Consider the following 22,851-nt stretch of genomic DNA (forward strand, 5'->3'; position numbering starts at 1 on the left):
TTAATGAAATCTTATCTGAAGTCTGGATGCTCTCCCAAGCGCTGTTTCACGCGCCATGTACTAATTACTAATTACATCGCCAAGAACTTTTTTGTCAGGTCAACAAGGTTAAGTTTCCTTTGAGGATGCATCCAATGTTCCATGCTCTTATGCATTTGAGCTGCATGATCATCTTATCTCGAAAGCGTGATACCGCGAAGGAGTCTGTTCGAGACTATACGCTGTTGATGTTTTATACTCGCTGTTTTATACTCCAAGCAGGTTTGCTCGCCTTAAAACCAGTGGCCTGTAACGGATTACGTCGTGTCGCGATTTAACGTTTTCCGCACTTTTATTTCCCACTGAAAGTCCATCTATTGTATTCGTGACCGGACTCGCAGTTGTACCATTGATCTTCAATCTTTTCGCCGATTTCAGAAAAAAGTCAAGACACAATTTCTCGAGACGCAACTAATTGTCGCAGAGTTTGTAAACATTTCTTTAACATATTTGTATTGAAACACGATGCAAATTCGATGCATTTATGTGATTAAGGTATATGTAATTTCTTCTATAAAGAAAAAACGATGAGTGGCAGAGCAAACGATCAATATACCAGCTGCATGAGGATCATCCAAACTTTAACTCTTACTTACATTAGCCGCAAATTCCTCGAAGTAGATTATTTTCGACGTCATTTATATTTCCCACTCGAAATAAATTACCTCGTCGGAAATTCATCGTGGACTTTTTAATTGAGGAATACGGTTTAACGGAAAATTCAAGTTTGAAATCCAAAATGAAATTTAATTGAAAAAAAGGATTATCGTTTCGCGCAATTTTGCATGAAATTCTCTGATTCGTTTACCCAAAGGGGTTAAATCAACAATGGCGTTTTTCGGCTTAAAAATTCGATATAACACTCACATGCACACACATGTCAATGCTAGTCGTTGTATTAAATATTGTACGTCGATTATCTATGAAAAAAATTTATATTAAAAGTGTATTATTATAAAAATGCAGGAATGGAAAAATGGCATTTTTGTAGCGCAATGTTATCTCTATATTCCAGATAAGAGAAATGATATCAAATAATGTTAATAAAGCTAAGATAAGATTTGCATCGATTCGCAACAAAAACAATGGAAAATATCTCTTGTGTTGTGTAAGATAACAGATGTACAATACTTGATACCATGATATTTATTTAGTTTGCTATGTATTATTTTACGCAGATTGATTTTATATCTCACAAAATATTTTACATTTTCTATTTCTTTACATAAAATCTATTTTTTGTTTGCAGAAGATAGCATCTTTTCACTTTGCGATATTACGTTATGACTAACAATAAGAAGTTTCGATAAAATTAATGTTAAGCTAAAATTGACATGAAACCGATCGAAAGAAAGTTTGTCTTTACTTGAAGCAATTAACATTGGCACTTGATTTCTCTAAGAGCTAAGTTTATTATAGATTATATACCGTTTCCTAGAAACAGAAGCAGATTGACGTTAAAACGTCTTGCGCTTAAAAACCTTCTGTTGATAAAATTGCTCGACAGAACTTATCAGATATTTTCGACAGTACTGTTCGTTATACCTATTTGTTATACGGCGACTTCGAGATAAAACGTAAGTTTATGTGAAGCACGTAAATAGGTCTGCATCTCCTTTACGATCCGTGAGCGGCTCAATTTTTAATAGTAGATCGATAAATTAGAGATTTAACGTCGGTCGTTTCGGAAGGATTTCCATCACACAGATTACGGAGCATGATCGACACAGAAGCACGATTAAAGCCGGTAAGCTCTCGGAAGGGGAGCGTTTTATTTCCGCGGGCAGAAATTGCACGATATTGCCTCGATGCGCCGGCGGAACAGAACTTGGTGAAGTACAAGTTATTAAACGATCTCAACGATGTTATTTCATGATGACCCTAGAACTCATAAAACGGATTTACTTGGTCGCCCTTCCTTCGGAGTATCACGGCTCCGCGTTTTCAGTTACACAAGTTTACCTCCACGCTATCACGTGAGATAATTCCTGCTATGCCATCAAAAACATGAATAAAATCGTGATTGCAAGTAGGGAAATACATCTCCAAGAATAGCGCATTATTTATTAGTCATTTAATTTACAAAAATGAAGAAACCAATTTTATAATTAGTGCAAATACCGTGATTTTATTTTCTTTCTCTTTTTATAAAACTAGATATAATAATTGATATTACAGAAAAAAGACAGAAATAATAAATTTCAAGTAGAAATAAAATAATTTGAAATAGAGCATAACAAATAATTATATTAAACGATATTAAAAAGAAAGACCATCTTATTTAGGAGAAAAAAAAATCGAGATCATAAAATCTCTTTTGTGATAAAAAAAATCAAAGTCTGTTCTCCATTAATATCGATCATAAACGTGCACGGCATGGTATTTTAAAAAACTTTAAACGTTTCTTGTGACTCTTTTTGAAGACCTTTCGCGTTGCTATTACGTCAAGTTCTGTACGACCGTAAATCCGTGGTTTCATTCTTTCTTTCGCTTATTTCTCGACTGACGACGGAAATCCTTACGTCCCTCTCGAAAACAGAGATCGCAAAGTCCGATGCGTTATCGAACATGTTGCACAATATTATATTTTTACAATCAGAATGTACAACGTCCAGCTTTGTAATTTCAATCAATACATCCACATAGAAATATATTTATATTTATATCTCCCAATCTTATAAAAACTTATTAAATATTTTCAATCTCATTCTAGATTCTAGATTCCGGATAGCAAGCGAGAAAACGCAACGCTCGCAACCGCCGCAGACGCATCCGTCTACAATCTTATATAAGGGTAGTTGAAGCTCGCGATACAAGTATACTCGTCGCGACGCTCACCTTTTTATTATTCCATGGCGTGTGAGACGAAGCTCGCGTAAGGGCGTGTCGCGCTATTTGCATTCTCATTACCATCGGCGGTTCTTATTTAAATAGGTGAACAACTGCAAAGCACTCCCGGTGGTCGGGAAGCTCGTTAGGCGTCCTCTCCTAAGTGGGTGAGAGAGGGGAACGGAGAGAAAGCCGTATGCATAGGTACATCCGTTGCAACCACCCTCCTCCACCTCCTCTCCTCCTTCCCGTTCTCCCTTTAAGACGTAGTCTAGAAAAGAGAGAAGGAGAGAGAGAAGAGGAGCGAAAGAGCCCCCCCTCTTCAGGTTGACTGCAATTTCGCGTGAGGACGCGAATTCTCGTTGCCCTCGACCTCGCGGCGAGGGAGGAAGGAAGGCGGAGGGAAATCTTTTAAATTCAACGCGGTACGCTTCATTAGTGGCCGCGGTTTGCTCGGCGGCCGCAACGATTTAATCCGGGCTTGCGCGCGGCGTCAAGCCGCACCGCCATCCCGAGGAAATTCAATTTCGCTGTGGCGGTAATGGACCAGAACGTTCCGGCCTGGAAAACGTTAGGCCGCGTCTCTCGAACGGTGGCGCGGGAATCGCCGGTCGACTCGTTGCATCTCCCCGATGCGGAATCTGTTCGAACGTAAAGCCGATTCGAAGTGGCGACGGACGCGACGTAACGCGTGCGGGAAACGGCATCGAGAAGCGGACGAATCGAGGCAGGAATACCTAGCCGTGCGTGCGAACGACATGCGTAAGCGAGAAACTCCGAGAGCAAAAACTTTGAAAGCGTCGTGAGAAGTCGAATATAAATCCCGCAACTTTTGCGAAAACTTTTCGCGGATCTGATTTGAAATTTATAATTATGTAAGCACGGATATGAATCGTGGAAAAACTTTTATTTGAATTTAATATTTATAATTTATTTTATCAACAACTTTAACAAGCAATTTACACATTGCAGTAATATAATATATTTTACCTTTATCATTTTAAAACTAGATTTGAAAACTTATAGAAAGCCCGATGTATATAAATATGGTCAAAATGTATAATCGAATATAAATAAAAATCTTTTTTTAAAGTTAAATTAAAATATAAACAAAAGTTTATTATAGATGCATTATATTAGGAATTTATTCTATAAAAGCATATACTACATTAATAGAAGATACAATTTTTTAAAATATATTCCTGTCATGTAATGGAAGGAAAGTAGCTGCACCTGTTTCTCCAGTAGATTTTCACAAACCTGTCGAACCATTACGTAACGTTATGCAAATATTGCGCCAGTCCTTCGAGGGTAAAACGTCGAGTACACGAAAGATTTCTTGGTTCGGAAACAAGAGCAACGGCGGAAGCTTCTCGGAGTTATAGCGCGGAACAACTTTCGTGCTTGCAAACGACAAAGTTCGACCTTACCATCCGATCCAATATATTACGCAAAGATATGCGTACCTCTTGGAATTTATAATGGCACATAAGCTCACCTAGTTTCAAAGCAATAGCACAGTAAGCATTTTATTTCGTTCCTGCCTCTGTTATCACTTGCAAGTTTTTCGTAAATTAACACTCCACGTAACGCGTAATTAAACTCTGTTCTATTTTCGCGGCAAAGCAAATTCGAGCCTTTATCAACCGACTGTGTGTTATTCGCGTTACAAATTGCCACAGGATATAATACCTTAACTTTGAGATCTAATTTCTAAGTAATGAGATCTAATCCCTAAAGTAATTTTCAGTTAAATATATTATATAACGTTTACGACATATATATATAATATACTGTGGCTTTGTTAAATTATTAATCATGATTGTGTCTTCCTATCAACATAATTGTCTTTTTTTATCTGTTTATGGCTGAGAAATCTATATTCATATAACATTACTATTTCTGAATTATTTTCAAAATCCGATTACAAGTTATATATAAAATAGGCTATATATATATATATATAAAATATATTAAAATATATTAACATTAGTGACATTTTGCAACTCGACTGCTTTTACATATTTATTGTTTTTTCAACAACTAGGAACCAGAGCTTTATATCATTTAACCATGTAATATAAACGGTAATTAGCCTGTCACCTAATTAGTACAAAAATTAATTAACTACCTTAATTTCAGCAGAAATAATGCGTTGCGTATCTGCCGTGAAAATCAGGCGAATTAATTAATGAGGATGCGAACGAGAAAATATCCAACGATCCCTAGAACGGATGGAATTTTACGAGAGATATCTAAGTAGGGACGACGATAAGCGCAAACAAATTAAAAAATAAAATCCCCTCGACATAGAGGAGTCGCAAGCATATTGATTTTTCTCTACTTTGATGCAGCCAACGACCTAACGTTACCTCGAGCTGCAAGCACGACCCTAACAAAGTTATTCGAAGAATGACGGGCTGTACACGGCGTAGCACACGGAGGAAATCGACACCCATTTACCACTTCGTATTCTCGATCATGTCCCTTACATACGTGACCTTCCCTCGTGTCGCAGCCGAGCATCTTAAGACACCATCTGGCAACCGTCCAATCCGGTCATATTTTTCCGATCTCGTAACGGGTCACGCGGGTATGCGACAGCATCCCCGAGCCACGGAGATTTACTGGGGGTATTAAATTACGACCGTCGCGAGATGATCTTCGAAATCGGTATCCCTTGAACGAGACATTGCGACTAGCCCGGTTGACCAACGACCCTGTTGACTTTTTTTTTTTTTTTTAAGGACGTTACCCGTCGGCTTTTCGGTCCTGCGGGATCTGACCTTCCCTTGCTGTAAATTGAGGTTTGTCTGAGAAGTACGTGTGCATGTATATATTTCGTTGTTCGTTGAAAATAGGATGACCATATTTTTCCGTAGAACAAATAGGCGAAACACAAGTTACGACGTTCGTATTTTTAAAAAGAAGACACGTGTGTAAAATCATTTATAATTCTTTTTTATTATAATTGGATAAAAAAAATAACATTTTTACAAATAATTTAGATATGACATTACTTCGACACAAAAATCGAAATAACTCGTTAAACGAATTTCAAAATTATAAATTTATGAATATTTGAATAAATATGTATATCTATTAATTAATATAAAAAATATATTTAATATAAAATAAGATCTTATTTCTTTATTCATTTTATATATCTTTTTCTCTACCAAGTATATTCTTAGGTATATTCCAGTTCGTAAGATTATTATCGACAGCTGCACAAGATGTTTTGACATTAAATTCGATATAGTTTAAATTTAAATCTGTGTTACATCAATAAAAAATCAGATTGAAATTGCCCTGACTCAATTGTCAAGCACATGTCTACTCTCTGAACATTTATTTCAAGAATATTAATATTCGAATACGAAACGATAAATCGGATTGTATATACGCAAAAACGATAACAAAATTTCCCGTCACATATCTAATTAAATTTCTTCGCATTGTTCGCAGTGTACCCGCGGCGGTGAAATCCGTGAGTGTCGGTGCGAGAAACGATGAACGAATCGGGACGAGCCGGGAACGAAGCGGCGCGATAATAATAATATGTGGACGACGCGGCCGCGGACCAAACGAAAGTGGCGACAAACGTCGACCCCGTCGTGCAGAGAACGTGACAATCGGCGGAATCGCCGTCGGGACAGTTTCCGCATCATCTACTCGGTGATATTGGCGGCCTGTATGGCGGCGCAGGAAGCGAGGGGCGCCAAGTGTCCGCCACCGGACACAATACCAGGCTGTCCGTGTTACAACTTCGAGAACGGCGGTCTGTTCCTGGAATGCGCAGGTGCTACCGAGGAGTCCCTCAGGAACGCTTTGTCCGGCGTGATACATGCCGCCGGCGAGGAAGGTAACCGTCCACTATACAACGCGCAAAAAGCGGGGATCACCGGAGAATATGTATTCCCCTTCCGCATATATAAGTAGAAATAGCTACTGTCCGTATAGATTGGAATAACGGGGTGTACTAGCAGAAAACAGCTGTGGTTCTCAAAATAAAAAGGACAAGACTCGAGAGACTATTCAGTATTCCGTGCAAATAGTCAATGAACCGCGATACATTCTTAACTTTTATTATTTCAGCCCTCAAATCACAACAAGTAGCTTAACTTGGCTTTGAATGTATTCACAACTTTTATAGATAACATATGTAAATTGTAATTATATATTTTTATATTTATAGGTACATTCTTAAGAATTTCAAAAAATATATAAATATTCTGGAGAATATTTAAGTATAATTTATATATATGTCAACTATAGGTCGTGAGAAGTCGAATATAAATCCCGCAACTTTTGCGAAAACTTTTCGCGGATCTGATTTGAAATTTATAATTATGTAAGCACGGATATGAATCGTGGAAAAACTTTTATTTGAATTTAATATTTACAATTTATTTTATCAACAACTTTAACAAGCAATTTACACATTGCAGTAATATAATATATTTTACCTTTATCATTTTAAAACTAGATTTGAAAACTTATAGAAAGCCCGATGTATATAAATATGGTCAAAATGTATAATCGAATATAAATAAAAATCTTTTTTTAAAGTTAAATTAAAATATAAACAAAAGTTTATTATAGATGCATTATATTAGGAATTTATTCTATAAAAGCATATACTACATTAATAGAAGATACAATTTTTTAAAATATATTCCTGTCATGTAATGGAAGGAAAGTAGCTGCACCTGTTTCTCCAGTAGATTTTCACAAACCTGTCGAACCATTACGTAACGTTATGCAAATATTGCGCCAGTCCTTCGAGGGTAAAACGTCGAGTACACGAAAGATTTCTTGGTTCGGAAACAAGAGCAACGGCGGAAGCTTCTCGGAGTTATAGCGCGGAACAACTTTCGTGCTTGCAAACGACAAAGTTCGACCTTACCATCCGATCCAATATATTACGCAAAGATATGCGTACCTCTTGGAATTTATAATGGCACATAAGCTCACCTAGTTTCAAAGCAATAGCACAGTAAGCATTTTATTTCGTTCCTGCCTCTGTTATCACTTGCAAGTTTTTCGTAAATTAACACTCCACGTAACGCGTAATTAAACTCTGTTCTATTTTCGCGGCAAAGCAAATTCGAGCCTTTATCAACCGACTGTGTGTTATTCGCGTTACAAATTGCCACAGGATATAATACCTTAACTTTGAGATCTAATTTCTAAGTAATGAGATCTAATCCCTAAAGTAGTTTTCAGTTAAATATATTATATAACGTTTACGACATATATATATATAACATACTGTGGCTTTGTTAATTTATTAATCATGATTGTGTCTTCCTATCAACATAATTGTCTTTTTTTATCTGTTTATGGCTGAGAAATCTATATTCATATAACATTACTATTTCTGAATTATTTTCAAAATCCGATTACAAGTTATATATAAAATAGGCTATATATATATATATATAAAATATATTAAAATATATTAACATTAGTGACATTTTGCAACTCGACTGCTTTTACATATTTATTGTTTTTTCAACAACTAGGAACCAGAGCTTTATATCATTTAACCATGTAATATAAACGGTAATTAGCCTGTCACCTAATTAGTACAAAAATTAATTAACTACCTTAATTTCAGCAGAAATAATGCGTTGCGTATCTGCCGTGAAAATCAGGCGAATTAATTAATGAGGATGCGAACGAGAAAATATCCAACGATCCCTAGAACGGATGGAATTTTACGAGAGATATCTAAGTAGGGACGACGATAAGCGCAAACAAATTAAAAAATAAAATCCCCTCGACATAGAGGAGTCGCAAGCATATTGATTTTTCTCTACTTCGATGCAGCCAACGACCTAACGTTACCTCGAGCTGCAAGCACGACCCTAACAAAGTTATTCGAAGAATGACGGGCTGTACACGGCGTAGCACACGGAGGAAATCGACACCCATTTACCACTTCGTATTCTCGATCATGTCCCTTACATACGTGACCTTCCCTCGTGTCGCAGCCGAGCATCTTAAGACACCATCTGGCAACCGTCCAATCCGGTCATATTTTTCCGATCTCGTAACGGGTCACGCGGGTATGCGACAGCATCCCCGAGCCACGGAGATTTACTGGGGGTATTAAATTACGACCGTCGCGAGATGATCTTCGAAATCGGTATCCCTTGAACGAGACATTGCGACTAGCCCGGTTGACCAACGACCCTGTTGACTTTTTTTTTTTTTTTTAAGGACGTTACCCGTCGGCTTTTCGGTCCTGCGGGATCTGACCTTCCCTTGCTGTAAATTGAGGTTTGTCTGAGAAGTACGTGTGCATGTATATATTTCGTTGTTCGTTGAAAATAGGATGACCATATTTTTCCGTAGAACAAATAGGCGAAACACAAGTTACGACGTTCGTATTTTTAAAAAGAAGACACGTGTGTAAAATCATTTATAATTCTTTTTTATCATAATTGGATAAAAAAAATAACATTTTTACAAATAATTTAGATATGACATTACTTCGACACAAAAATCGAAATAACTCGTTAAACGAATTTCAAAATTATAAATTTATGAATATTTGAATAAATATGTATATCTATTAATTAATATAAAAAATATATTTAATATAAAATAAGATCTTATTTCTTTATTCATTTTATATATCTTTTTCTCTACCAAGTATATTCTTAGGTATATTCCAGTTCGTAAGATTATTATCGACAGCTGCACAAGATGTTTTGACATTAAATTCGATATAGTTTAAATTTAAATCTGTGTTACATCAATAAAAAATCAGATTGAAATTGCCCTGACTCAATTGTCAAGCACATGTCTAGTCTCTGAACATTTATTTCAAGAATATTAATATTCGAATATGAAACGATAAATCGGATTGTATATACGCAAAAACGATAACAAAATTTCCCGTCACATATCTAATTAAATTTCTTCGCATTGTTCGCAGTGTACCCGCGGCGGTGAAATCCGTGAGTGTCGGTGCGAGAAACGATGAACGAATCGGGACGAGCCGGGAACGAAGCGGCGCGATAATAATAATATGTGGACGACGCGGCCGCGGACCAAACGAAAGTGGCGACAAACGTCGACCCCGTCGTGCAGAGAACGTGACAATCGGCGGAATCGCCGTCGGGACAGTTTCCGCATCATCTACTCGGTGATATTGGCGGCCTGTATGGCGGCGCAGGAAGCGAGGGGCGCCAAGTGTCCGCCACCGGACACAATACCAGGCTGTCCGTGTTACAACTTCGAGAACGGCGGTCTGTTCCTGGAATGCGCAGGTGCTACCGAGGAGTCCCTCAGGAACGCTTTGTCCGGCGTGATACATGCCGCCGGCGAGGAAGGTAACCGTCCACTATACAACGCGCAAAAAGCGGGGATCACCGGAGAATATGTATTCCCCTTCCGCATATATAAGTAGAAATAGCTACTGTCCGTATAGATTGGAATAACGGGGTGTACTAGCAGAAAACAGCTGTGGTTCTCAAAATAAAAAGGACAAGACTCGAGAGACTATTCAGTATTCCGTGCAAATAGTCAATGAACCGCGATACATTCTTAACTTTTATTATTTCAGCCCTCAAATCACAACAAGTAGCTTAACTTGGCTTTGAATGTATTCACAACTTTTATAGATAACATATGTAAATTGTAATTATATATTTTTATATTTATAGGTACATTCTTAAGAATTTCAAAAAATATATAAATATTCTGGAGAATATTTAAGTATAATTTATATATATGTCAACTAGATATTAATTTTATATAATAATTTCTTTAATCTCACATATTGAAATATTTACTTATTATATATAAATATATTCAATTCGATTGCCTTTTAAATACAGATTTTATTTACAGATTTTTTTTATTTTGTAATAACAAAAATTTTGATTGCGTGAGTATTTTATTAAAAAATCAATCTTTTTTTATTGATACTCATCGACTCATAATCGATGAAGTATTTCACGTGTTTGATAGAAAAATAAGATGAGTATTAAAAAAGAAATTATTCTCATTTTTATTCTTACGGATATATAATTCACAAAACATGTTAACGGATTTAAGCGAAGTATCACTCAATTGTTCCAGGGGCGCTTGTACAATCATTGAGCGTGTACGAATTGGATCGAAAAGTGGAGGAATTACGACCCGCTGCTTTCCCGGCAGGCTCGCAAATTAGGCATTTGCAAATATCGCATTCCGCGATTCGCGAAATAAGCGAGGATGCTTTCGAGCGACTGAGCAAAAGCCTGGAATCCTTGGCACTTGTATCCGGCCGACTACCTCACGTACCTCAAAAGGCTATGGCCACGCTGAGCCTACTCAAAGCTTTGGATTTGGAAGCTAACCTCGTTTATGAGCTGCCTAGCTTCAGTTTCTACGGACTCTCGTTAATTAAACTGAACCTGAAGGGTAATCAAATCATGAAAATTTCGGAATACGCCTTTGCTGGTCTCGAGACCACTTTAAAGGATTTAGATCTGGCGGAGAACAAGATCAGAGTATTCCCCATGACCTCCTTAAGAAGATTAGAGCATCTCACGTCCTTGAGGCTCGCATGGAACGAGGTATCCCAGCTCCCGGAGGACGGCTATTCCAGGCTAATCGCCTTAAACTTCCTCGATCTCAGTAGCAACAATTTCAAGGACATTCCGCTCAATTGCTTTCGTTGCTGTCCGTCCTTAAAGACTCTCTCCCTTTATTACAACGCGGTCGAGTCGGTCGACAAGGATGCCTTTATATCATTGATCGATCTCGAGTCAATAGATCTCAGCCACAACAAGATCGTGTTTCTTGACGTGGCCACCTTTCGTGCCAATCAAAAACTAAGGTCGATCGATCTCAGCCACAATCACATACACTATATCCGGGGCGTATTTTCAAGGCTGCCCGAGCTGAAGGAGCTCTTCCTTGCAGAAAACAACATTCTCGAGATACCGGCGGAGACATTCGCCGGTAGCACGAGCCTCTCGGTCGTTTATCTTCAGCAGAATGCCATCAGAAGGATCGACGCGCGTGGTCTGGTGACGCTCGGTCAACTGGCGCAGCTACATCTGAGCGGAAATTACATCGAGAAGGTGCCGCGAGACTTTCTCGAACATTGCGAGAATCTCTCGACGCTCTCTTTGGATGGCAACAATATCCGCGAGCTCGAGGTAGGCACATTCGCCAAAGCGAAGCAACTGCGCGAGTTACGACTGCAAGATAATCAGATCACCGAAGTAAAGCGTGGCGTGTTTGCGCCGTTACCATCGCTTCTCGAATTGCATCTGCAGAACAACGCCATTACGGATATGGAGACCGGGGCGCTGAGATCCTTGCACAGTCTGCAACACGTAAATCTGCAGGGTAATCTCTTGGCGGTGCTCGGCGACGTGTTTCAGGTGTCAAACGATGTCGGCGAAAACAGCGGTAGTTCCTTGGTCTCCATTCAACTGGACAACAATGGACTCGGCGTCTTACACAATGACTCGTTACGAGGCCAGGCTTCGGTCAGGATCATGTGGCTCGGACACAATAGGCTGACGCGTCTTCAAGCTCCATTATTCCGGGACCTGTTGCTAGTCGAGCGCCTGTATCTCACGAACAATTCCATCTCGCGAATTGAAGATACCGCCTTCAAACCAATGCAGGCGCTCAAGTTCCTCGAGCTCAGTATGAATCGGCTGAGTCACGTGACTGTAAAGACATTCTCGGAGCTCCACGAATTGGAGGAGCTCTATCTACAAGACAACGGTCTACGCCGACTGGATCCTTATGCCTTGACGGCCCTTAAAAGACTGCGCGTCCTCGATCTGGCTAATAATCGTCTGAATGTGCTGCACGACAAGATCTTCCAGGAGGGTCTACCAATTAGAACGCTCAACCTGAAGAATTGCACTGTCAGCGTAATCGAGAACGGTGCCTTTCGCGGACTGAACAATCTGTACGAGCTGAATCTCGAACATAATCATTTCACTGCCATAGCGTTAGGTCGCCTAGATATACCAGGATTAAGAGTTCTAAGAATCTCGTACAACAATTTCAGTCAAATCAACGCAAATTCCTTGGACGGTTTACCGTCTCTTCAACATCTGGCGATGGAGTCGTCGCAGATATACAGAATATCGGCTGAGATATTCTCGAAGAACAAGAATTTGGGAAAGCTATTGCTCAGCAACAATCTACTCAGGGTATTACCAGCGACATTGTTCCTAGGCCTGGAAGCTCTTAAGGAGGTCAAACTCGACGGCAACAGGTTCCAGGAAGCACCATACGACGTGTTCGCGAACGCTACCACGGTAGAATTTCTTTCTTTAGCCAACAATGTTCTTTCTCACGTGGATATGTCGCGGCTGAACGGATTGATCAGTTTACGGGAGCTCGATCTACGCGGCAACTATATCACGTCTCTCAACGGCTTCGCTGCCGTCAATTTCTCTCGTCTAATATCCGTGGACCTGAGCCATAATCACTTAAAGGCTCTTCCGGCTAATTTCTTCGCGCGTTCGAATATGCTGCGAAAAATCGAGCTGGCGGCTAATAAGTTCCGGCAAATACCCGCCGTAGCACTCACGGCGCAAAATATACCCAGTCTAGCTTGGCTGAACATCACGGCTAATCCTCTTGTGAGAATACACGAGATCAGCTCAGAGGCGAAGTATCCGGCTCTACAGGAAATTCATATCTTCGGGACGAATTTAACTATAGTTACCAGTCAGGATTTCGAGGCATTCCCCGCGTTGATGCATCTTTTTATGGGTAACAATATGATATCCAGAGTATCGCCCAGCGCGTTTCGAAATCTTCCGAATTTATTGACGTTGGATCTCAGTATCAACGAGCTGGAGCTGCTGCCGCAGGAAAGACTAAAGGGACTGGAACACCTCAGATTGCTGAATCTCACGCATAACCATTTGAAAGAGCTCGAGGACTTCCCGCCTGACCTGAAGGCTTTGCAAGTGCTCGATCTCTCGTACAATCAGATAAGCGGAGTGGGAAGGAGCACGTTTCAGCATCTAGAGAGTCTGGCCGAGCTGCACCTCTATGGAAACTGGATATCGTCGATCTCGCCAGACGCGTTCAAGCCGCTGAAAAAGCTCAGGATTTTAGATCTAAGTAGAAACTACTTAGCAAACTTACCACTGAATGCCTTTCGACCTCTCGAAACGCAAATACGGAGTTTACGGGCCGAGGGTGAGTACGATTTATTACTTTATTTGCGTGCTTCGCGCGATTTTAATCCTTTATTTTTGTGAAAATCTAACTTACACTGATGTTTCAATTAAAAAAGATAATTATACAAAAATTATGTGCAATATTTTAAAAATATATAAGATAATTGTGTGTGTTTTTTTCAATATATAATTTTTATTTTCTTATTTTTTAGAAGGCAACAAGTATTTCTCGACATTTTATAAGATATTTGTATACATCGAAATTGTTATTCGGCAGTCTATCTTGAATTAGCACGGGAAAGTTTCCTTACGTTCAACAATATTATTCGCGTATAGCACATGTGCCATTTACAGCGATCACGTTACTCCCTGCTCGACAATAGCAATCACAGCCGGTAAGATGATTGGTTGCATGCAAAATTCGCCATCGATGTGTCTTCGCATGCGAACGAGTTTGACTCAGTTGAAAATAGCCGTGCAGGTAGTTATACTCGCGGAACTCCTCGATGTCGAGGAGACAATACGAACGTAGAACATGTACGTACACGTACAACAAAGCTCGATGTTACAAAATGTCGCGGAGACGACTATAGCATCACGTATACATATATCACGATGTAATAAACGTCACGGTATTTATAGAAAATCTAAATGCTCGATCTTTACAACCCTTAATACTCTCGTGACTATTATGACGCAATGAAAAACTTTCTTAAAATCCCAGAGATATCCGCGCCAACGATCGTCTATAGACTGTAAGATAACTTATAGACGTCAAGATCGTAAAACTCTCTTTCCCGAGATAATTATGGTCATTAAATTCGCGTGTAGAAAATCCGCTGCATTGCGACTGCGACTCCCAGGAGCTCTGGGAATGGCTGCGCGATCATCAGAAGCTGGTCGGCGGCGGGATGAATCGGAATCGCGGTGGCGGACTGAGGATGAACGACGTGGACGGCGGTCTGTTGAGATGCGAACAGCCGCCGGAGCTGCGCGGACTTGTATTCCTGGATCTGGACCCACGCGCCTTCTGCTCCGCGCCTTTGGTATTAAAATTGGCGATCCAGGACATCCAGCCTTTCTCCGTATTGGTGTCGTGGCAGAGCAGGAATCATTCCAGCTTGCGCGGCTATCAGGTGGCCTATCACGCCCTGGGCGATGTTGACGAGGTACTAGAATACGCAGACACTCTCTCATTGTGTAACGCGGCGATGCCATCGCTAAAAAGCGAGCGCGAGATACAAAGCGGAAGGGGGAGGCATAAATCGAGAGGGTGGAGCGGGCGCGTGTAAAGTGTAAAACGGCTTGATTTAATCGATAGTAAAAGCCTGGATGCTCTCTCGCTCTCCGTCTCCCCCGACGAGGCTCTAACTCGTCCCTTGCAAAAACGTGTCGTCACATCCGACACCGTCCCGGTTGATCGATCGCGCGCGAGCGCGCAAAAAACTGTCGCAACGTTCCGGATTAAGTATTTTCGCCATTCCGAAGAAACTCGCAAATTTATCCCGTTTTTAGTAATTGCCGGATAATGGCGATACACACCCGCAATTTCTATGCGCTTATTTCGCGAAAAAGAATTTTGCGTCGCATTATTTCAACGGGGCGATAAAAATATTCTCCGTAAAAGTAATTGAAAAATATCAATATGCTAAACGAGAATATAAAGACATAACGCTGAAGACTTGTATATATAATTTTTATGAATATCATTATTAATATTTATCAATGTACTTGAAACTTTCGATGTTGACACGTCGCGTTTTTCCCCTACATTTATTCAAAGATCTCCAAGACACGGGCATCATCTTTACTGCCTTAAAAATTCCAGGTACGTGCCAAAATACTCGAGCCCAGCGCGCGCTCGGTGAAACTGTCGAAGCTATCGTCGAACACTCGTTACTTGATCTGCGTATTCGGTCTCGGTAATTGGATGTCTTCGCGGACGGAGAACGGCCCGATCGAACAGCTCAATTTTACGCAGATCGAGATACTCGCGTCGACGCCGAGCCCGCAGATGAAGGATTCCACGACCAGCCGTTGTACCGAGGTGAAGACGTTGGACGCGCCGGACGCGATAATTAGCAGCGACGGCTCGGCCATGGGCGACGTCGATAGCGTCAGCAGTTTCCTGACGAGGCGGCTCGGTCTGATAGTCGGCTGCTGCATGGGCATCGTCGTCTTCCTCCTACTGGTGTCCGTGCTGGGCTATCTCAAGGTTAAGAAGCAGCGGGAAGCGGTCAAGAGAGAACAACAGCCGATACCGCCCGAGTACATATCGTATCGGCATTTCAGCATACAGAGCGGCGAAGCCGGCCACACCACCGCCAGGCAGACCAGCCAGGATGGCCAGCATCCGAACTTCATCAGCAATACTACGCTGAACGTATGAGAAAAGTCGCGGAACTCCCGACTCGTGGAGGTTTCGAACGTGTGAGCAGAATCGATGGATTCGAGCGTGTTTGCCGGTTCGAAGGGCTCCCCGACTCGCGGAAGTTTCGAGTTTACGCGCCAAATGATCTCAAACTGTCTGTCGAATTTTCGACACGACGTCGAACTGTTTTACGAATTGAGAAACTGTTCGCGATTAGCGGTGTTGTGCGCTCAAGTGATATGCATCCGAGGATGCTAGACAGTAGAATGCTTGAGAGAAGCCCGTTCGGCCGTTTTATTCCCGAGAAACATTATTATCTGCAAATCAAGTTAACGGCAACGAAGAGAGTTGAAGCGAATCTACAGCAATGAGTGAGTATGTGCGTGAGAATGCGCGCGCGAATGGGATCTTTATTAAGTAATCGGAGCATTTTATAAAGCGATTTTCTACGAGTCCAAATTTTGTTCTAAGTAGCTTCAATCATTTCAGAATGTCGAGACGTCATATTGGACGAGCGCGCGCAATCGGACATGTGAGTGTACATTAAATAGGAAATTGAATTTGTTAATGTACAAGCGATGTAAATCATACGTGCACAATTTTCTATCTCTTTCGTATATACTCTAAAAAAAATCTTATAAATTTTGAATAAGACAAGATGTATTAAAGTACTCTCCATATACCCTATATCGAGAATTGAATTACAATAAGCTCAGCCAAGCACTATCGAATTCCGCTTCAGAAAAATTTCTATTTGTTAAATTCGTATTTTCAGAATAATATAAGTAGAATGTCAAAATCAATACGCGCGATCGCTGATGCATCAAATCTGCGCGTAGAGAGATGTGAAATAAAGAGTATATCGACGTCAAATAAATACAAGAGACTATCTTGAATATGGAAAGACGAATACCATTTTATCTAGCGAAAAATCGATCCAGTTCACGGACGATGAACAATACATCGAAGAAGAACGCGCATCTTTGTAGAATAATGCTCTGTCTTTTTCAAGAAATATGAAATTTTCAAGAGTGTATGTGAAACGCACGATTACGCGTGCTCCCGAACGACCGTAAGCGACGATGTAAAACGATAGGTAGAGACTTTCGTTTCCGTGTAATATACGCGCGACGCACATTTGTCGAACGATTTACGACTAAACACACTGCGTTATTACATATCGTCCAGTCGCCGGATGGAGATCGGTACGATGCGACGGGCAAGGGTGTAAAGTGGCTATTGTGTTTTCTTAATGGCTCGGCAAACCGCGCGCGTTTAGAACGTCACCACGCGCCGATCTCGCGAAATGGCATGTCATTTCGCGATAAACGTCCGCGATGACGGTACCATCAATTTCCGATTTAGGCTGGCGCGGATCATGAGGAAAATGACGCGGGACGGGAAAAACTTTTCATCCCCTGCGTGTGCGATCGATGGCGCGACTTCCGGTTTCTCCAGCGATGAGAGGGTAAAAGATGTGTGAAAAAAATGTAAATTTTTAAAAGAAGATATTTTCAACTCTTGCGGTTAGCATTTTAGCGCACGGTATGAATTTTATTTACAGCGGATCGTTAAAGTAATGATTCTTTTATTACTGATTATTCGCGATTAAATAAATTCTTGGTATTTTCAACGTGGAGATAACATATTCAGTTAAAAATGCAAACATACATATTTTTTGTTAATGTCCACAGAAGATCAAGCTCGAGAAAATAGGTCAGATATAAAATTATACACGCGAGATTGTATCGAGTACGAACTTTTACCTTTGCTTTCTGGATCAAATATTTGTTCCTGAATGCTAACCATCACTGAAGAATTATCGGCAGTTTCAAAGTGACGTTCCGTTTACGGGAAATCGTTTAGAATCTATAAATATACGTGAAATACGTGACGATTGTATATAGATACATACGTATCGGGAAACTATGTACTCTGTGGTTAAGAATGTCACAGATTTATTATCGTGAAAATTCTGATGATCTCTTAAATAGCGAAACAATAGTAGTTGAATTAGCATCGACGATTATCTCCCCAATTTTCCAAGGAACCCCAACGAGATGGGTCCATCAGAACTTTTATCGCTGTATCGATACGCGACGGACGATGTAACGCATTTCGCATTAGCGATGAATGACGCGTGGATGGAGTATTTTTTTCGGAATTCGAGGCCGACACAGATTGATACTCGCTCGATATCGCCAATAGTCGTGCGATTATTGAAGCCGCGTTGCCGCAATATCGCGATAAAATATCGCGGTTATTGCAAAGAAATTTTTAACTCGACTTGTGAGAGTTTGACAACTCAACGTGACGCGCTTCGACGTTATTATCGAGGCAATGCGATATCCAGCAAGCTCGTTAGGAAAAATCGTTACGAAACAACGAGCTGCGGAAACGTAGCTTGACGTGTCCGATGTGATCGTTCATTATCGCATTATCGGAACAACGGTTCCGAGAAAAAGGGACTCCGGTTCTCAGCCAAGGGAAAGGAAGGAGCGAGATCTCTCGAACGCGGTGCGAGATCTATGTATGCGTTGTCGTTACACACTGTGTACTGTAACATATACGTACGTCACTGTAATAAAAATGCAAATTCTTTTGTAATCAAGCGTTTTTCATCTTTAGCACACCTGCCGTGAATACAGGAACCGCCGCGACGGGATGTATTAATCCGGCCTGATATCGCCGAAGCGACGTGATTGAATCATAACCGGCTAGAGTTTTTCTTACGTGCCTTACGTATACACGGGAGAAAAGTACGACGAAGTATAGTTTTTGCCGTCGTATAGCAGCCCTTTTATTCCCATTGTCACCGATTTTACGGTAGCGCATATCAAACGCACGTTGGATTACGTTGTATTATAAGTTATACGGCTTCCAACGGAGGCTTATATTAAAAATAGAATCGCAGAATATATATTAATTTCAATTGGGGATATCGGAATTTGACAAGCTCCATCAAATTCGCAATCGCGCACGAACTCACCGATGGATATAAATTGACAACTTTACGGCAGACGCGGAATATACCAGGCAATCTCTATCACGCTGCAGGGTTGCTATCACAAAGAACAAACAGGATGAGGATAACTTATTAACGGTAAGCTTTGTAGAATTTTTTATTGCTTTTTATATCGACTTTTTTCAATCCGTGTATCTTCAAAGGATAAATTGATGAATCAGCGATAGAAGAATATCGCAAGATAATACAAAAACTTTTTTTTTTTAAGAGAGAAAGATTTATTTGGGCAAGATCTGATTGAGACGAGATTAAAATTGAAAAAAAAATTAGATTGAGAATAGTCTCAATATTTCTTTTTCTTAATCATTTATATTTTAAAATATGCATATCTCAATAGCTTCTGTGTACTAGAGAGTTTAATAAAGTTCTGTAAAAAAAAACATTTTAATTTATTGTTTAGAGGATAAAATTATAGCGCTCTTGAGAAACCATCCTCAATATCGGACAAAAAACTCAAATAGCGGATGCTTATCATTCATATGTGTCTCACCGACCGATTCCAAGGATATCTGGACGAGATGAAATGCCAAGGCATTTCCAAGAATAATGGAGGTCACGGGAACCACAGGGTTCCCTCCCGAGGATCGCAATTCGGAATTTGTAAAGTATGCGGCGTGTCCTCGTTTATTTCGGCGTCCGTTCCCTCGGGCACGAGCGCGCGGTGTCTCTTTAAAGCCGTCCTCTACGCCTCGTATAAATTTTCCAGCGTCTCGACGAAACGCTTCCCGTCTGCTTTATCGTATTTCCTTGCAATTAACCCCTCCTCGCCGTTTCCGCGCCTCGCGCGCCCATCATCGTCGTGAGCTGCGGATCGCGAAGTAGAAGCGTTCTGCATATTTCATTTGTTCCTGGGTTCGCGCGCACTTCGGGAGGCTGAGCGCGTCCCGGTTTCGTTCTTCCGGAATTGCAAGGGCGGTGACCCGTGGCCAGGAAATTGAAACTCACCGTTAAGAACACGCGCGTAGCACCGTCGACGGGACCAGGAACGGCGGCTGCGCAGGGAACACCAGAACAAACGATCTTGCGCTATTATTTCGCCGAGGAAAAAAAGCAATTATTCTTGTATGGCTGTAATTAATGCCGGCTAATTAATTAACTCGACGCGGAAATTTGTAATCAGCCTAGCCGGTTATACAAAAGAGATATACCGGGCGGGTCGATCGGTCCAAATACTGACATTATTCGATATCGATGAATAGTCAACCAGCCGTGCAGTTTTCGAGCTCAAATAATTCGATTAGCTAAAGAGACGATTGCTGTTATAAATATCACTGTGCCTGTTTCTCTATATTGAATGAAGTCTATAAGAATATATTTTTTCGCGATTCAACAAAATTCTTCTTCATATCCGCGGCAGATGTTCTCATGCAGGTGTTATTTATCGGTGTTACGTAAAAAAGGAGTTTAAACATAGAATGATATAGGATGCTTAAACATTAAGAACCGTGAATTATTGCACGCTCTCGTGCCATCTGTCTACAAATTACCGACCGTAAAAAGAGAGACACGGGTTCAAAAAAATACTCTCCGCGCGGTCGCTACCAATTTTTCTACTTGACATTTTCTACTTAATGAGAAGTATCTAAACCATTTTGCGGGCAGACACATACAAAATCGCTTTCAGGAACTTCGCGCTTGCTTATTTACTGTCTTTTTACTTGATCGAAGTAACACATTCTTTAAATATAAAATATCTATTACAAAATAGCCAATTGTAAATAGAGATTTCAAAGAAATTGATAGTTATGCAAATATTCTACAATTTTTTTATCTGTTAAATAAGTTTGTGAAAAATCGAAAATTTTTTTGTTAGTATTAATATATTGGAAAATGAGAGAATATATATATAACCAATGGGAAATACTCTATCTTCCGATAGAAATATCGATGGGGTATATTGGTACATATTGCATTTTCTTCTACTGCCAGAAGAAATAATATAGTATCGATTGTCTTTCAAGCTTTGCAATTTTGTTTGATATCTGGCCATTTTATTTGAACCTTTTATTAACAATTGATAGAATTTATCCCAAATAGATAATTTACGAAATAATAGCAATACATATAGCTTCAGGAATTATGTAGCTTATATAATATCATAATGAGCAATATAGTTCGAAATTGCTAAAAGTGAGCTTATTACATTCCAAATTTAACGTATAATATAATGTACAATATAATTGATGACATTATTATGTGGCATATTTAACTAAAATTTCGTACCTTTATTGCATTTTTCACTCTACGCCCAATGTTCGTTTAATGGCCGGGAAAAAATACGTTATTTATTCGTATATTGCTTATCATATTTATTATTCATTCGTCACGGCTGTATTATACCGTAATTGAAATAATTCATTTGTGTTTACTTTTTTCTGTTTAACGGGGTAAAATGAAAAAGTTAGTTGTCCTGCATTTTTAAGAACATATGCAGTGTCCAACTTTTGTTAGACCAGCGCAACGCTGGTGTATTTTATGGAATAATTACGTCTTGATGCTCGCCATGTAAAATTTTGTTAAATATCAGGTCTACCGGAAAGTTCTGTCCGTTTTTGGAATAAAACAAAATACAAATTTTTATTAGTATTAAATATTAATAATCTTATGTATTATCAAATATAAATAATAAAAAGAATTAATCCAATAACAGTTAGACATCTGTGATATTTAAACATGATTTTTGAAACTTGTTTTATCCGTAATTTTTTTCTGATACATCTCTACTACGAACAACTCGAGCATATAATTGCATCGATCGTTGCACCCGCCATTTTATACACCCACATGCACACATTCACTTGCATACATACATTCACATATCTGCAGGAATCTGAAATTTTTCCAGAGCGCATCCCGCGCGGAAGAACGAGTGTGTGCATCGTTCAGCGATATTCAGGTAATATTATTTCCTATCCACTAAGTAATGCACTTAGTCATTTCATTTATCGAAGAGGAAAAGAAACATTATTCGCAGCGGATGTGAAAACAAATGATCCGGAATAAAAACGTATGACCTGATGCTTGTCATGTTTAACTTGCTATACAGATTTATAAACTACTCTAAATATCATCCATTTTTTCAATGCAAAATCAGAAAATTAAATTTAAGTGTTTTTTTCCTTTAAGTTATATACTATTTCACTGCTTGCGAACGTAATATTCTCGATCTGACAGATGACAGGCCGCTCCATTCGTCAATTTCTTTTTTCCGACTGACTGCTGTCTCGATATCTGACATTTCTGCTACCTATTTTTCGTGGCTTTGCTCCACTCAATGTTTTTCTTTTTCATAACATTGAGTCAAGCATTGAATAAAAAACGAAAGATATTTTTGCTATCTTACATTTTATGAATTTAGTACGTATAACGCATTATTTTCTGAATATTTCAATAAAGTTAATGAATAATTTATTTTTCAAATT

At 39.7% G+C, this 22,851-nt stretch overlaps 1 protein-coding gene and 1 long non-coding RNA gene across 3 annotated transcripts in view; both read left to right on the forward strand.

The window, feature by feature from the left end:
- LOC115239761 overlaps positions 1–6,894 on the forward strand; it is a 73,445-nt gene extending 66,551 nt beyond the window's left edge. The window contains exon 3 of the long non-coding RNA XR_003884671.1: positions 6,337–6,894. This is a non-coding gene — a long non-coding RNA (uncharacterized LOC115239761). The remainder of the gene's footprint in view (positions 1–6,336) is intronic.
- Positions 6,895–9,796: 2,902 nt separating this feature from the next.
- On the forward strand, positions 9,797–18,997 carry LOC115239766 (protein artichoke-like). Of its 2 annotated transcripts, XR_003884672.1 has the most exons (5): positions 9,797–10,214; positions 10,966–14,052; positions 14,865–15,202; positions 15,862–16,775; positions 16,894–18,997. XR_003884672.1 is itself a non-coding variant. In XM_029814474.1 (4 exons), exons 1-4 carry the CDS (start codon positions 9,911–9,913, stop codon positions 16,420–16,422), a joined length of 4,290 nt encoding a protein of 1,429 aa, XP_029670334.1. In that variant the 5' UTR covers positions 9,797–9,910; the 3' UTR covers positions 16,423–18,997. The 2 variants fall into 2 exon arrangements, 1 of the variants encoding a protein (XP_029670334.1); XM_029814474.1 differs by having other exon boundaries at positions 15,862–18,997.
- The last annotated feature ends 3,854 nt before the right edge of the window (positions 18,998–22,851 follow it).

The sequence above is a fragment of the Formica exsecta genome, unplaced genomic scaffold (genome assembly GCF_003651465.1).
Source record: "Formica exsecta isolate Colony F162 unplaced genomic scaffold, ASM365146v1 scaffold394, whole genome shotgun sequence".
NCBI lineage: Eukaryota > Metazoa > Arthropoda > Insecta > Hymenoptera > Formicidae > Formica > Formica exsecta.